The sequence below is a fragment of the Nelumbo lutea genome, chromosome 1, assembly GCF_056320005.1.
Source record: "Nelumbo lutea isolate HS-2025 chromosome 1, American lotus-T2T, whole genome shotgun sequence".
Classification (NCBI taxonomy): domain Eukaryota; kingdom Viridiplantae; phylum Streptophyta; class Magnoliopsida; order Proteales; family Nelumbonaceae; genus Nelumbo; species Nelumbo lutea.
In genome coordinates, this window is record NC_142684.1 from 182,848,900 (window position 1) to 182,865,535 (window position 16,636).

General features: G+C 39.6%; 1 protein-coding gene and 1 long non-coding RNA gene across 2 annotated transcripts; both read right to left on the reverse strand.

Moving 5' to 3' along the window:
- Window positions 1–7,165: 7,165 nt before the first annotated feature.
- LOC148879675 (uncharacterized) lies at window positions 7,166–7,660 on the reverse strand. Its single transcript, XM_088975000.1, has one exon. It carries the CDS (start codon window positions 7,658–7,660, stop codon window positions 7,166–7,168), a length of 495 nt encoding a protein of 164 aa, XP_088831126.1.
- Window positions 7,661–14,924: 7,264 nt separating this feature from the next.
- Window positions 14,925–16,141, reverse strand: LOC148879676 (uncharacterized). Its single transcript, XR_016105888.1, has 3 exons — window positions 15,509–16,141; window positions 15,184–15,423; window positions 14,925–15,080 (listed from the first exon to the last, which is right to left on the reverse strand). It is a non-coding gene; the product is annotated as an uncharacterized LOC148879676 (long non-coding RNA).
- Window positions 16,142–16,636: the final 495 nt, after the last annotated feature.

Genomic DNA, 16,636 nt, shown 5'->3' on the forward strand with positions numbered 1-16,636 from the left:
TTGTTTTAATTTTATTTAATTTATTTGCTATTAATGTAATTTTGTATTTTTAATTTGTAACTATATAGTCTATAATTCTATATTGTATTTTTTATATTTTATTAATTTATTCCATTTTCATATTTCATTCATCCAAGTATGAAGTATCCAACCATTGTATATTTCATAATTTCAATATTTGTGTAATTGTATACTTTGTAATTTGTGTCATTATTCATTCAAATTTAAATAAAATAAAATTCTTAAAAACCTATTTGAATTGTTTTATACTTTTATTTATTTATTTTTTAGGTAAATGTAAATTTGTTATTATTCGTATCCTATTATCCATAATCCATTCAGTCTAGCCCGGTTCAGCCCAGGCCCAAGGCCCGCCGTATGGCCCAGCCCGGCACGACCTACAGCTTGGTCCGACCCAAGTCCACAGCACGGCACGGCACAGGCCCGCTTGGGCTTGGGTAGTGAGCCATGCCAAGCCAACCCCCAAAATTTCCACTAGGGAGGGCGTGACGGCCCACAAGCCAGCACGACATGGCCCGCTTTTAGCATGGGCCTGGCCCAACACGCTTTACACCTCTACCTAAAGGCACCTAGTGGCGCCTATGTGTCATGAATGGTTGATACTTTTCTTGGGTTTGAAAACAAATCAAGTACAAATGTTTAGTTAAAATAAACAGAAACTTTATCAAACCCATTCTCATTCATATCCACACAAAAATTACTGTTTGATCCACGTGGATTTCAGAGTTCAAACGTGAAACACGTGCTAATTTACATATATTTATAAGACAATTTTTCTTTTTCTAGCTCACTAACACATATTCATAGGGAGGACAATTTATCCCATTTCTCCAATCCTTGTGAGGACCTGCCCAAAATGGAATAGGGATGGGGATGATTTCCCCTGTGGAGACCTCATTCCCTGTTCTGCGAGGATTTCTACTAATATATATGCATATATGTTTTCATACGTCTAGACCTGTTCGTGGGCCGAGCTCGAACTTAACTTTTGTCAAAATTCTAATGTGCCCAGCCCAAAGCCCAAGCCCGAGACAATATAAAATTAGGCCCAAAACCCGACCCATAAACAGGTCTATATACATCAACATATGTATGTATATATATTAATATTTTTAAAAATATGATTGTTATATATATATACATATTCATAAGCTTCCACACGTAACCGCCCATTGGATGCGCATGTGGAGCGCCAAACTGATCTCCACTAACACACCCATCAAGTGCAACTAATCTTGACTCTCAGACGTGGCAAATTCAATGAACACAACCTCTATTCAGTACCCAGGGACCTTGCTTAAGAGTTTAATATTTTTGGCTGAGAAGTTTCCTGAAATGGTATTAGAGCCATTTGATCAAATAATTTACTCTCTTATCTACATCGCCCCCATTATAATTAATTAAACTTCCATTAAGATAATTGGTGAAGCTGTGCTTATTGTGTTAGAGAATAAATAATTTCATTTCTTTTAATTTCCGAACTAACAATTGGATGACAATGACTTCCATTAGAACGTTGGAAAAACTTCGAGGCCGTCCTTTTCTCAATATAGTAAGGCTGCCACCATGCTAAAACTAAGGAATTTGAACAAAGAAATGATAATTGGTAACAAATCGTGATGGGCCTTGCAGATGCCAAAGAGTTGATATAATAAACGGCATAACGAATTTTGGTACGCATCGCCATCTTGTCATGGACTCTAGAAAAAGTCAGCCCATAGATACAGATTACAGGATAACGACCCTTCAGCTCAAGTATCCATCGAAATTGAAACCCTATAAGCTTTTTTCTTTTTTCTTTTTTGAAAATGGTTATAAGCTTTAGACTCATGGAATTCAAGCTGTAAGCCTGGAACATATTAACTGCAAAAAGAAAGAAACAAACTAACTCTATCAGTACACATTGTAATTCTGCGTGGGGTTGACGTTTGTGAAGACGTGACAGTGGGCTGTGGGCTTGAGAGGACAAATCTGTGACAATGTAACACATAACTCTTCTCAAACGTCATTTTACTCTTTCTTGCTCCCTTACGGAGCCACCTCATCACTATCTTCTCCCTCACTCATTTTGACATCTCAGCAAGACTGTCCATTCCTTTTCCCTTTATGTTTATCCCTTTTTAAAATTATTCCTAAAATCTCTCTACCAAAATCTAGTATGTATTTAGATTAGCTTCCGTTTATTAAGTAAACGTTTGTATTTGATTTGTCTTCAAAACTGAGAAAAGTACTCGATAAACCATTTATGGACAACTAGACACTATTAGGTGCACATTAGCAGAACAATGAATAAACGCTCGACCATTGGGGGAAGCGTCAAAATGAAGCTTCCCCCAATGGTTGGTGTGCACATAAATCTAGCCAAGTGGCACATAAATCAAAACCCACTTTTGTGAATATCAATGCTGATTTGGCGATGAGATGGTGGCGTTTTGATAAACACCTATCATGAAACACCCACGGAACAAAATGCATGCCTAATCTAATCTAGCCAAGTGGCACTACTATCCCTACTTTCTCCTAAATTATCTATAATTCCTATTTATCTCCTAAATTATATATAATTCCTAATTATCTCCAAAATTATTTCTAATTTAGTAGACAGTTTCTCTCCTAAACTATCTCTAATTCCTGTTTATCGTACCCAACTTTTCATCTATATCTATCAAAAGAAAGTTTGAGTTAAAAATTTAAAAATTATCTAAATATTATAATGAAATTATGTAATAACTTTAAAATATTTATTATTAAAAACACAAAAAATTATAATAGATTTAATAATATTCATATTGATGATGCACGATCTGGCAACTCCCTGTCGGAAGGTGGCTCGGATGCCGAGCCTACTATTTTGCCGGTGGACCTACAAAGAGACAATGTCAGAGTCTGGGTTGCTTTACCCGAGGTGGGCACTCCGATGCTTAAATCAGCGATGTGGAGATTTTAGAGAGAGATAAAGTGCTAGAGAGCTAGAGAGTTGTGAGAGGTAAGTTGTACATACCTTCTAATGTTGGATAAGTGCGTCTGAGATCTCCAGGAAGACGTGGCTGGCTGGTCGGAAGTCCTTGAGGTAGTGGCATATGTAGAACAGGCTTTTTGCCTTATTCGGTTTTCTCCAAAACATTCGGTGCAGGAACTGACTTTCGAAAGACCCGGGGTGACGAGATGCACACACGAAGGAGGTCAGCAAGCACGTCTCGCGAGTCGGCACCTAGACCTCATTTGAGTCTATAAGTCCTCGAGGGAGGACGCTCCTCGTGTCGAGGTCCCTTGGATCGGTAACAATGAGGTATCACAGGTCAGCCATGGACGAGGTGCTCCTAGTTGCCTTGTCGAGGTGCTTGAGTCGTGTATGAGGTCGCCAACTAGGTCTCCAATAGGTCGGCAGCTAGGTTTCCATCATTTTGGCTAAGGTAAGTCATTGCCCTTGTGGTGTCGAGGTGTCGTCCAGTTGTTCTGAGATACCACGTGTCATGATGTCAACGAAGGGCCAAAACTACCCTCATCACTCCCAAGATGAGGTTGGTTTGGCGAAGGCAGTAGCTTGTTGTAGGTTTTTGGTTTGGAATGATTGGTTCGATGAGCTCATAGGTGTCGGTCCAATTTGCTCCTCAGGTCAGAAGAGTTTAATGGTTGAATGCAACCTTACGCAAGACTTCTCCATCTTGATTATCGGAGCACAGGAGCGAACTCATTTGCTCAAGGAGAGGGGGAGTAGGCACCCCAAGGACATCTACCTTACTAGGGATACAACCGTCAAGGAGTTCTGCAATTTGGCCAAATACCTTAAGAGGGAAATTCGTCATGCCATCCTCAAGAGGGGCTTCCAACTACGTGATTGCCTTGCCAAGTCACTCCACTTACGTAGACTACAACGCAAAGTCCCTTAAGCCTGTTCTTGAAGGAGTAACCAACAAGGTCGATGCGGAACATGAAACCGAGGTGGAGGGCGACTATGAAGAAATCGGCCAAGTTTGCATGTCTGCCACAATGCTGAAAGTGAACTAGTCTTCCTTTCCTCAATTTCTCTTTCCTCTTTTTCAGGTAAGAGGTGAGATGCAGACGTCCTTTGAGATCAATTTAAGTGTAGTAGCGGTAGTCAAAACGTTTCTAAGCTAATAGATGTCAACTTGCTTAGATTGGTCTACTTGTTGCCGTTGTGTTTTTAGGTCAACTTGAGGGGGCCTTAGCTAAAAAGTGGGGTGGCTTCCCCTTCAAATTTAATTTTACCAAGTCACTAAAGAGGATAGTCATAATTTCGACTACCAAAATGGCGCCAAGCTGCCAAAGTATCCCAATGTCAGTGTAGGGGTCCTTAGCTAAAATTGGTTTGGCTTCCCCTTAATTTGATTTGACCAAATCGCCAAAGCAGATGGTCATAATTTCGGCCATCAAAACGGTGCCAAGCTGTCGAGCTGCCGATGTATCTCAAGGTCGGCATAGGGGGCCATAGCAAAAAGCATGTCGTTTTGTTGTAGCTTTAAACATTGTTGCATCTATGGCATCATGTGGGATTGACTCTCCCAAATCTACGTTCGTGGGTCAATGTCGCACATGTACTACACCCGCTCCTGGAACAACTGGCCTCCCACGCCTATTGGAGCTAGGGCTGCTCACGGGCCGGTTGGGTCGGTTTACTACTATTTTTCAAACCGACCCAACCTGGTCGGGTTGCCGAAAGATGAAAGTATGAAACCGAAACTGACCCTGTGCTAAGAAAAACCGACCTGGTCGGTTTGAGTCAGTTTGGGTCATTTTGGGTAGGTTTTGCAATATTCAAGGTATCTCTTGGCCTTAAAAATCCAATATCAAGAAAAGAGGTAATTGAAGTTCAAATCAATGCCAATACCAAGAAAAGAAGAGTCAAAGAGAGTTAGAGAAAGAAGAATGAAATTTGGAAATTGGAAGAAGACTTCTAATCTAAGAAAAAAAATGACACCTATTTGCCATTGCCTATTTGGTGTAAAAGACCATAGAAAGTAGAGACCCTTTATTTAAACCTTTCCAAAAAATGCAATAAGCTATCAAGCTAATATTTCTAAAGCAGTAAAGGTGTAGGGAGTAGGACTAGGGATTCCTTGCCTTGCAATGCTTGCCATTAATGGCATTCCTAAAGAAAAGACTAGGAACTAAGTTAGGTTGTAACTAGAATAGAGACAACCTAGTTAAGTAATAACTAATAAGTAATAAGTAGTTAAATAACTCGATTCGGTTCAGTTTGGTTTCAGTACCGAAACCGAACCGAACCATCGGTTTACCAATTTTTACAACCCGAAACCAACTAGTGTGAAGAAAAACCAACCGACTCGGGTTGCATCAGAACGGGTTGTTTAGTTTGGTCGGTTTGGGTCTTGTTATGAACAGCCCTAACTAGAGCCATCGGGGGCTCACCTTTAAGGGGTGGCTCTACTACCTGCGGGTCACCTACTCTCATAGGAACCATGAAAGGTTTGATTTGTGAGGCCGGTTCCACATTCAGCTAGCTGCCAACTCTTATAGGAGCCATGGAGGGCTCGATCAGTAGTGAGGCTTTGCAGTTGGGCTAGGAGACAATTTGGGCCAAACCATTGAAGCTCACCCGGGCTGGTCGTCTAGTTTCTGCCCCCCTTGTGATAGTAGTGTTGATATGTGTGCCACTATTGGCGCTTAAATGGTGGATTGATGCCACGGCTACACTACGTCAGCTCTCGAAAATGCTAGTCATCTTCTCCTATGATAAGCCGTTGGGAGCTTAACCTACAGGGAGCGACTCTACTAATTGTAGTCCGCTAGCTCACGCAAGAGCCTTGAAAGGCTCGACACGCAAGGGTGACCGCAGAGTCCGTTGGCTGCCGACTCCCACGGGAGCCGCTAAGGGCTTGATCTGTAGAGGCAACCTTGCGAACAGAGCTGACGAGACTCATCTGGGCAGATTACCATTGAGTGCGAATTTAAAATGAGTTGAGAACTTGGCTTTTAAGTGTAAATTTAAAATGAGTTGAGGTTGGCAGGGCGACTCCACAGTTTGTTAGCTGTCAACTCCCACGGGAACAATGGAAGGCTCGTCCTATGGGGGAAGATCCATAGTCTATTGGTTGCTAGAACTTGTTCAGGCTTATGTTTCTGATTTTGCACCTTGTGAGGGTTCCTTTGATCTAGGTGTTGTTGTTGTTGCTTTGAAAATGCCATTACTTGAGGCTTAGAACATGGGCAAGAACTTAGCTTTTGTGTAGTGTTTCCCACAGACAACGCCAACTGATGATGCGTAATCTTGTCTCGGGGCTAATCGGTGAGGCCCCGTGCAGCGCTTGAGGGGGTCGAGAAAGCCTACAAATGCAAGCAACAACACACAAAAGGCAACAAGAAGGCACACAAATTAGACAAAATGCAACTTGTATTGCATTAATCAGTGGTAAGCACAAGCATACAGTACAGGAAGTAATTCATACTAAGTAATTACAGTAATGCCATTGGGGAGTGACAAAAAGAAACATCAAAAGAGTGGAAATTCATACTAAGTAATTATAGTAATGCCATTGGCAGTCCCCCCCTTACAAGATGCATACATAACCCACCCCTGACACACATGATGACACCATGAAGGCATGTGGTAGGCACTCTGTTGGTACGGCTAAAGGTGCTTGATGGCGCAGTGAAGGAGTCACTTGTGACAGTCTCCCCCACTCAATTCGATCTACGTCCTCGGATATCGGCTTTGGCTGGTCCTTTAGAGTCACTGGTGCGGAAGGAAGGTTCTCCTGTTATTCCACGAACCAGCTGTCGTCCAAGGCCGAAGTGTAGATTTGGATGGCATGGTTGGGTTATCTTGTTTGTTTTGTTGGGGTTTCCTATGAAAAAGTCATTTCCCGGCGGCCTCAAGGTATGATAATGGCTGATTCAGCTTGGCCATAGGGAAGGTTTGGACCAGGTAAGGGTCAAAATGATGTTTTGGATTGTTGGGGTGTTGGTTCCCATGAATTTTTTCCCAAGGGTGACTCACAGGGCTACTACGTGATTTAGTCTAAGGGATGGTGCGAAAGTGGTCCCTAAGTGGCTTGGGTGGCACTCGCTCTCCCCAGTGGTTGTGGTAGTAGGTGTGGGCGAACTTGGGCACAGGCTTGGGTCTTCTTCTTTGCTTGATGGTTGTCGACGTGCACGAACTCTATTACCGGAGTGGTGTAGATAGCTTGATGGTAAGGGATGAAAACTCTTTGACATAGTCGTGGAGTGAGTCCCCATGCTTGAGTGCTTTCAACTTCTTCCGCGCCAGGTACTCCACGTTCTCTGGGTAGAATTGCCGCTTTAGTTTTCGCTTGAAATCAGTCCATGTCTTAATGGTGCACGTACCCCGTTCAATGTGTTGGCATCGCCTGCGCCACCAAAGCATAGCAATGTCAGTCAAATACATGATCACTGTACGAATCTGAGTTAGGTCATCATCAATGCCAGCGGCAAGGAAATATTGTTCCATTTTCCACAAGAAGTTGTCAAGTTCTCTAGCATCTTCGGAGCTGGCATAAGGTGTGGGCTCCCGAATCTTCACACGAGTAGGGACCAGTGTTGTGGAGGGGCTTGGGGTGCTGGCCACTAATCTCTTGAAGAGCGGCATGTCTCCTCTTAGTTCATCTAATTGTGTCTGGAGGTCCATCGGAGCGGCCATGGCTACTTTCATGGCCATCCATTCAGCTCTCATCTCATCGACCTGGTTTTGGATGTTGGATCAAGATGAGCTCCCTTCTTGTCGGGATGTAGTGCCGAGGACTTCTTTGAGGGTGCCATTCAGGACGTCTTGGACCTCATTCATAATGCCATTTAAACGGGCTTCTAGCTCCACCAGGGAGCTCTCAATTGTTTCCATGTTCAGGTGGATTTCTTCTACTCGATCACGCATCTCCCCAACGGTCACTTCGCAATGAAGGATGTGTGTGTCGAAGGCAGCAAGCTTTTCAACTGACTTGTCGTGCTTACTGGCTTTGGATGTGCAACCCTTCGGGGCCTTCTCTGTAACGGCTTCATCGCCTAGAGCCTCATTGGTCTTTCTAGCATGTGCAAGGCCATGCTGAATCTCGTCGGGGAGTTCCTCGTTGTGCTCCATTGTGCCACCACTAGTGTTTCTATGCAAGGGTCATGTGCGTTGAGGAGCAACCTGCTCTGATACCAACTGTCATGGGGCTAATCGACGAGGCCCCATGCGGCACTCAAGGGGGTCGAGAAATCCTACAAATGCAAGCAACAACACACAAAAGGCAACAAGAAAGCACACAAATTAGACAAAAGTCAACTTGTATTGCATTAATCAGTGACAAGCACAAGCACATAGTATAGTGTCGAGGGGATCTCGTTCTTAACCTTTACACGCTTATGACTTACTCGACTACCTACCTCCCCTCAAAGAGTATGTTAAGCTTTTGGGGGAGTGACAAAAGGAAACATCAAAATAGTGGAAACTCATACTAAGTAATTACAGTAATGCCATTGGCAGTCCCCCCTTACAAGATACATACATAACCCACCCCTGACACACATGATGACACCATGAAGGCATGTGGTAGGCACTCTGTTGGTACGGCTGAAGGTGCCTAATGGTGCAGTGAAGGAGTCACTTGTGACAATCTGGCAACTCCCTGCTAGAGGACAACTTAGACGCCGAGCTAGTGAGTTCCTTGCTAGAAGGTGGCTCGGATGCCAAGTCGGCTAGTTTGTTGGGTCGATCTGCAAAGAAATAGTGTTAGAGTGCCTGGGTTGCTTTACCTGTGATGGGCACTCCGATGCTTAAGTCAGTGATGTGAAGATCTTAGAGAGAGATAAAATGCTAGAGAGCTAGAGAGCTCGATAGCTAAGTTGCACGTACCTTTTAAGGTTGGAAATAAGACCTTTATATAAGCGTTGTTTGGCACAGGCTTCACACACCGCATTCGAGATCTTCGGGAAGACGTGGCTGTCTAGTCCAAAGTCCTCGGAGGTAGGTGGAACACGTAGACCAGGCTTTGTGCCTTATTCAATTTCCTCCGAAACATTCAGTGTGGGAGATGACTTCTGGAAGACCCGGGAGTGACGAGATGTGCACACACGAAGGATGTCAGTGAGCACGTCTTGCGAGTCACCACCTAGACCTCAGTCGAGTCGACAAGTCCTCGAGGGAGGTTGCTCCTCGCGTCAAGGTCCCTCGGACCGGTAACAAAAATGTACCACAGGTTGGCCCTATACGAGGTGCTCCTAGATGCCCTATAGAGGTGCCCGAGTTGTGTATGAGGTCGTCAGTTGGGATTCCATCAAGTAGGTGGAGGTAGGTCACTAGCTAGGTCTCCAATAGGTTGACACCTGGGTTTCCATCATTTTGGCTAAGGCAAGTTATCGCCCTTGTGGTGTCAACTAGCTATTTTGAGACGCCACGTGTCGTGATGTCAGCAGAGGGCCAAATCTGCCCTCATCACATATTATAAATAATTTTATACTTTTATAAAATTCATAATGAAATTATGTACTAACAATATCAATTATAATTTTATGAACTATTCAATTTAAGTCTTATTCAAATAATAAAAATTAAAAATTAAAAAATATTATTTAAAAATTCAATAACTAAATACTATAAATAAAAAATATTAAAATTAGTTAAATGTTATATAACAAAATATTTAATATTATGTAATAACATTAAAATAAATATAGTTTAAATACTTAAACATATAAATATTTTAAATAACAAAATACTTAGCATAACTAAATTTTAAACAACTAAAATTATGAAATTATGTAATAAAATTAAAAATTTTATTAAAAGTAGAAAATCATTATAATAGATTTCATAATATTTAAAATTATTAATAATAATGTTATATTTTTGTTAATAAATAAATTATGGAATAATAGTATAACTTATAATTTTATGGATTATGAAATTCAATAAATAAGTAATATTAAAATAACAAGATAATGATATCATTTAAATATATAAAAATATTGTAAATAACTAATATTAAATAATTTAAAAATTAAAAAAAAATATTAATTAATCATATTTTAAATGTTATTTAATTATCACTGAAATAATGAAAAATATATCAAATAATTTAGAGGTGTTGAAGCTTTCAAATAACAAAAACAGGTAATAACATTGAAAATATGGTTTTAATAGATATTAAAAATATAATAATAATTTCTATATCAATTAATAATAATTGATATATATAAATAATAATTTTAAAATCTTAATCTATATTTATTATATATTTATATATACTAAATTTTATATTTATTGTATTTTTAGTAATTATTTATTGAATTTTTGTGATAAATATATTTTCAATAATTATGTATAAATCTCTTTTTGTTTTATTATTTAATAGAAAATTGTCAATAATTATTGGCGATTAGACTATTGTTATTTTTTAGAAATTAAACTATTATTTTAGCTAAAATTAGTAGTGTTCACGGGTTGGTTTGATTCATTTGTAGGTTGTTTGGCCAACCAAATTGACTTGGCCAAGTTGGGAAGTTGGTCACTAAAAACCAACCAACCATTAGTGAAAACATCCAACTTGGGTTACATTTGTTTAATATTTATAATTAATAATATTAAATATTTTATATTTAAATAAATAAATATATATATATATATATATATATATATATATATATATATATATATATATTCACTTTAGGCATAATAAGCTGAACTCTCCAACCCAAATGTGACACATCAGATTTTGGAGAACACAACACTAGGAGAACGCAAAGTCCAATGTATGGTCTGGTAGGGGGAATTATAACCATGCACTTTGCTATTCAACATCCAATTAGAAGTTTACTTTCATGCTTTTTATAAAAAAATAAATAATATAATAAATTTATAAAAATATAATATAAATAATATATTTATAAATAAATAAATAACATATATATGTATTATGTATATTTATATAAATAAATATATAACATATATCGGATCAGATAGGGGGTTATCTAAATCCAATCCGGTTTCTGATTGGATCCTATTATTCGACCCAATTCAAAGATTCGAATAGGGGTGATCCGAATTCGACCAAATAGGATTGAATCTCGGATCGGATTGGATAATGATTTAACCCATTTGCACCCCTATAATTGATGATTGTAACTATAATTAAGCAACCATTTGGCTTGTGTAATGCCGAATGGTTTCTAGGTCTATAAAACATCATCCGGTCTCCACTATACCGGATAGTCTGTACAATTGCGAGAATCATATAAAACCTTGTAGACTGTTGGGTTTTAGATGAATTTGAGAGTGGAAATACTATTTTGTCACCTAAGTGATAGATATTTGCAACCGCAATTGATGATTCGAAACTATAAGCAACCATTCAGTATTAGCCTGTAAAACACCATCCAATCTATTTGTTGTCTAATGATGCCTACATTTTTTTCCCTTTGAAGCACTACTTGTTAAGTTGTTAACCGAGTCCAGAATTTTTTTCCATGCAATAATGCATAAGTGATTTCTTGTACCAAAGTTTTAGCGACTTATTTGACCTATATTGACACCATTTTTAAGACATCTACAAGAATTTATGCTAAAAGTAGAATCTAATAAGGGTGGTTTTTATCAATGAATTCATGTCAAATGGGACCTCTGTCAATTCAAGGTGGTATGAGATTTATATTCCATTAAGAAGCTAGAAACAATGACGCACAGATAGAAAGAGAAAACACCCTCAACAGCAGAACATGTTACTTCAAAGAAAACGGTCTTTTGAGCATACAGAGACGAGCTAAGAACCAACAGAGGCATGGAAAAATGATACAAACTCCCCTTTTGCTTTTGTTCTTTTAGACTGAGATGCCAAGAGGCATGAAGTAGGTTTGCTTATGGGAGAGATAAATTAGAGATTGGGGGAGAGAGGTGTAGGTAATAGTGAGAAGAAAGAGACGAGAAAAAGTGAGAAGAATCGTTTGAAGAGAGAGAGAGAGAGAATGGCGGGCTTTTAAACCAGCGGCAAATTGGTCCCACTAAAGACTTTTTTCTTCTCGCTATCGACTTTTGCAATTTATTTTGAAACGTATTTAATTTTGTCAATTCAACAAATTTTGTTAATTTTTATGCAAAAAGCCCAAAGTTTTAACAATGTATATTTAAGTAATTTTGAAAAACAGAGGATTTTTATTGATTTTGTTTAATTAAGTTAAATGGTTAATTGAATTGGAAAATGAGATGTGAAGAATGTATTTTATTGGGAGGAAATCCAGACTGAAGCTTCACGTGTAAGTTTACAAGATTGATCCCAATCTACAACTAAGAACTCTATATGGATAACACATACATGAATAAACCAGCCCAAAAAAAAAGATAAAAGATCCTTACACAACGGGGGTAGTCCATGAAGCGGGATTCAATCCCAAATCTCCGTTACCACTAACAATAAATCTCATCAATTAGCCACTTGTCACCTTACCAGTCCAACAAATAAAAGTTGGTAAATAAAATTTACGGAAAAATACATTGCACCCCACTTTAAAATTCTGAATTTCGTTGCAAAACTATAATAATTCAAAATGTAAATTACCCCGAATTGGCATCTAACCCAATTGTACAGTGGAGCTAAGAATTCTAACGGTGGGCTGAACAATAATTCTCCCTAAAATTTATAGTCACTTTTACGTCATTCAAAATTCACACTAATCTTACTTGCAATGTCTTCAGACTCAATTCCATTATTGGATCACGGGGTAGAATGGTCCATTAATCATTTACGAAAGTACTTTTATAAAAGCATTTTTACAAAAGTACTTTTGTAAAAGTATTTTTATCAAAATACTTTTGTGAAAACATTTTTACAAAAGCAATTCTAACAAAGTACTTTTATTCATTCACTTTTGATTGGATATTTTAAAAATTTGAAAGAAAATGAAAGACAAAAGAATCACGAGTGCTTATTAGAGAAAAAGACCACTAAAACCACCAAATATCTAATATAAAATAAGTGTTTATTTTTTAAAATAAGCACTTGAAAAAGATGGATGCCAAATATAAATAAGTGTTTATTCAAAGAAACACTTATTTTTAAGCATTTATTTAATTTTTAACATAAACACTCCCAAACATGACCTTTAATTTATTAAGTATATGTTTGGCATCGATGTTGTAGTTGCAGCACCGTGGTGCTGCTGATGTGTGTGGCTTGGAGCACAGTTTTCTTTGAAAACAGTACCTTTATTTTTGTTTGGAATCATTGCTGCCAGGTAGGACGTCTCCTGGAGCAACAACTTTATTTGTTCAGTACCATTGCTCCAGGAAATGTTTTCAGCACTAGTACCCATTATCCAATGCCACATCACTGCCCTGTTGGCAGCAACGAGTTGCAACTCCAAGAAATGCCAAATTTGGCGTTGCTCCAAGCCATGGCTTCCTGATTTCCGAGGTATGGATTAGAGCATCGTTTATGTGGAAAAACGGTTCCAAACAAATGCTTGTTTCCTGGAGCACCATTTTTTCCGATGTGATGCTGATGTAGCACCGTTGCTCCAGAAAACAGCAATTATGCCAAACAGCCCCTAATATAACGAATGGTTTTCAAATTAACGTTATAACTAGTTTATATTAAAATAAGCTGACGTGGTCGGAACAGATGTCTGAGGTGGATTTTGACGAAGTCGACACTGAATCGGACCCTTTTGAAAAATAAGAGGCCATTTTGGCTGCCTGTTGCCGGTTGGTTCTCGTGGTTTAACTGTCCCGACAACATTAACCCTCAAGCCCTACTACCTACCTTGTCTCTCCTATGGTTTCTATTACTGCTATTTCCCCGTTCAGCTAACCCAAATTATTTTAAAACCAGTTAATCCTCAGCATTTGAAGTGGGGATTGGAGGATTCCACCACGCAATACCTTGGGGCCCCTTGGTGACGAATTCATAATTGCACCCCACAAGTGCGCCCCACATATATTGTATGCCCACATCTCAGCATATATTGGGAACATCTCCCATATTTGTTATTAGAAGATGTTTTTAATACACAATTGGGATGTATTTGAAACACCCATGGCCATGGGATGTGTTTTATGGAGCGCCCATACAAATTTTGTTGGCAACCATCGTTTGCTTATTTCAAGCCATCTTTTCAATGGATAAAACCAAACCATGCGGGATCAACTGATAATTGGCCCAGATGGTAGGATATCTGATATGTTATTGCAGGGGATCAATTCCTGCTACCATTAGAGTGAGGAGATCATCTCTTTTCCGGGGAAAAGAGAAAGAGATGGGCTCGCCGGGTAGTGTAGGAAATGTTATGGTGAAGGAAAAGGTTTTCCCTTTACCATAAACGTCTAAAACTAAACTAAACTATGAACCATATGCGCATGAATAACTAAGCTGCCCGTTATGAAGTTATGTTCCATGTGCTGGGCTTTGTCGCTTTGGCAAAGAACTATTGCTAAAACTTCTCTTTTATATTAATGGGTGTTGGTAATAACTGTTGCCAATCATCTTTTATTAATGTGTATTGCCCTGAATAGTAGTGTGTTTAATCTGATTTTGGGAATAAAGGATCAATTCATAAACTTATCTTCAGGAAATCAGGCAATTCCAGTAAGAGGAAAATGAAACTTCGGAGTCTTAATAATGGGACTCAGATGAATCTACGATATCTGGTCCTGGTTCAGACTGTTTACAATGGAATTCGGATCTCCTCCTCACAAGTCTCCTCATGACTAAAAATTTAGGTCCTCGAACCTTTATTTGCCATAGAAAGCTTCCACATTCCAACATTTGGCTCCCGGTGATGAATTTTTATGAGATTGTATATTTTTATTACATCTTCAAAATTCAATATTTGAACTTTGTGGCAAACGTATGGGTGACATGCATGGATTGGGTGGTGCAGGTTAAGTACCAACCACCCATTAATGACTCACAGCCCATTAGTGACATATATATATATATATATATATATATATATCAACCGAAAAGCAAAAAAGCCTAAAAACATAGAAAATGATAAAAATATATTGTTCTGGTTGTGTATAAGGTGGCTTAAGACGCCATGTGTCAGTCTTCCTGCCCGAACACTGTATGAAGCTGCCTTCCTCATCACGGCACCTGCATATGCCACACACTTTCCTCTTCATTGTTGGCCATAAGTAGTTATGCGGAGGAAAATATGTAGTCACATAAGTTGAAGAAGAAATACCAAGAAACTTACAAGTAATAACAAAGCAGCCGGGGGCTCCATCATCCCAACACCCTAACTAACCAATAAATGGCCACCAATTCCTCTCAAGACAACTTGGCCTTGTTAGAGTCATCACTTTCTTCTTAAGGACCATCAATTCCGCAATGCATAGAGAAGAGCCCCTCTTTTCAGTGTTTCATCGAGGAGGGGTCCAACGATCACCTTGGAATTCGGTCAAGCTAAAAACTAGTAGTATCCCTACTAGTACTTCTTCAAGTGCAGAAAGTATGTAAATATCAACAAGGTGATATATATGTTGTGAATGGTGCAATAGAAAGAAAGCCCAACAAGGTACCTAAAAGATTTTGGCATGAGTTGAACCCGTTGGATGTGGTGCCACCTCAACATAGTCATGAGACCAACATCAAGGGGGAATCTCAACCCAACAATCAAGCTATGTTGATAGACACAAAAGTCACCGGGGCGAACTGAGGTAGCCCATTCACCTATTCCATGACACCTCAACTCGTACTCCTTTGGATTCCAACACAACTCCCTAAAACAAGCCAAGTTTTGAGGTGTTAGGCTACAAGGAGAGGACGTGAAGCATTCACCAAACTGCGAAGGGGTACTAAGCTCCCCTCAAACACAATCTCTACATCAGCTTCGTTTATATCCTCAACGTCAGCCCCCCAAGGAACCCCGACCTCCTCGACCTGGGCCTCTTTGCCTTTTAAGCCCTCAACCTCAATCTTATTAGTGTCAGTCTCAGGAACCATGAGTGCAAGAACCTCCTGCTAAGGCTCTGGCTTGAACTCACTACCTGAAGAACTACTACAGCGGGAAGAAAAAGAAGATAAGGAAGAGGAGGAAGAAGAGGAAGAAGAAGACATCTTACCGAAGTAGGTAGTGAAGAGCACTTAAAGCACCAGCCAAGGACTGGGCACCTGCCAAACTCCAAACTCCAAAGCTCGCTCTCACTCAAAAATGACAAAGTGAAATGGCTTGTCCCTCTTCCTTATATAGAGGTAGCCAACGGACGAGATCAAATCAGATCAACGATGTTGATCTAGCATCGTACTCTGCACGTGCATAACCTTAGGAAGACGAAACGATGCAGCCCGTAGGGGTGACGAGGGAAGATCTAGACCAGTCGAGCAACTCGCCGGTCTGATCCAACCAAACCTTAACTAGCTAAATAAGTTAAAGTTCTCCAACCAAGGACTTAGGATCTCTTTTGCTCCACTCCGTCCAAGCACTACACTCCTCGACTTCAGAACTGAGAAAGTGGTGTTTAGGTGGTGTATGAGTTGGCCTAAGACGCCATGTGTCAGTCTCATCACCTCAATCCAAACTAATTTGCTCTCTTCAATTCGCCCCAACTAATTTCCCTCGTTATTACTGACTTTAGCATCAAAGTGCCTACCCGAGGAACAACTCCTCAGGCCTCTGACTTTCCTTGTGCTTGCAGATCAACTCAATG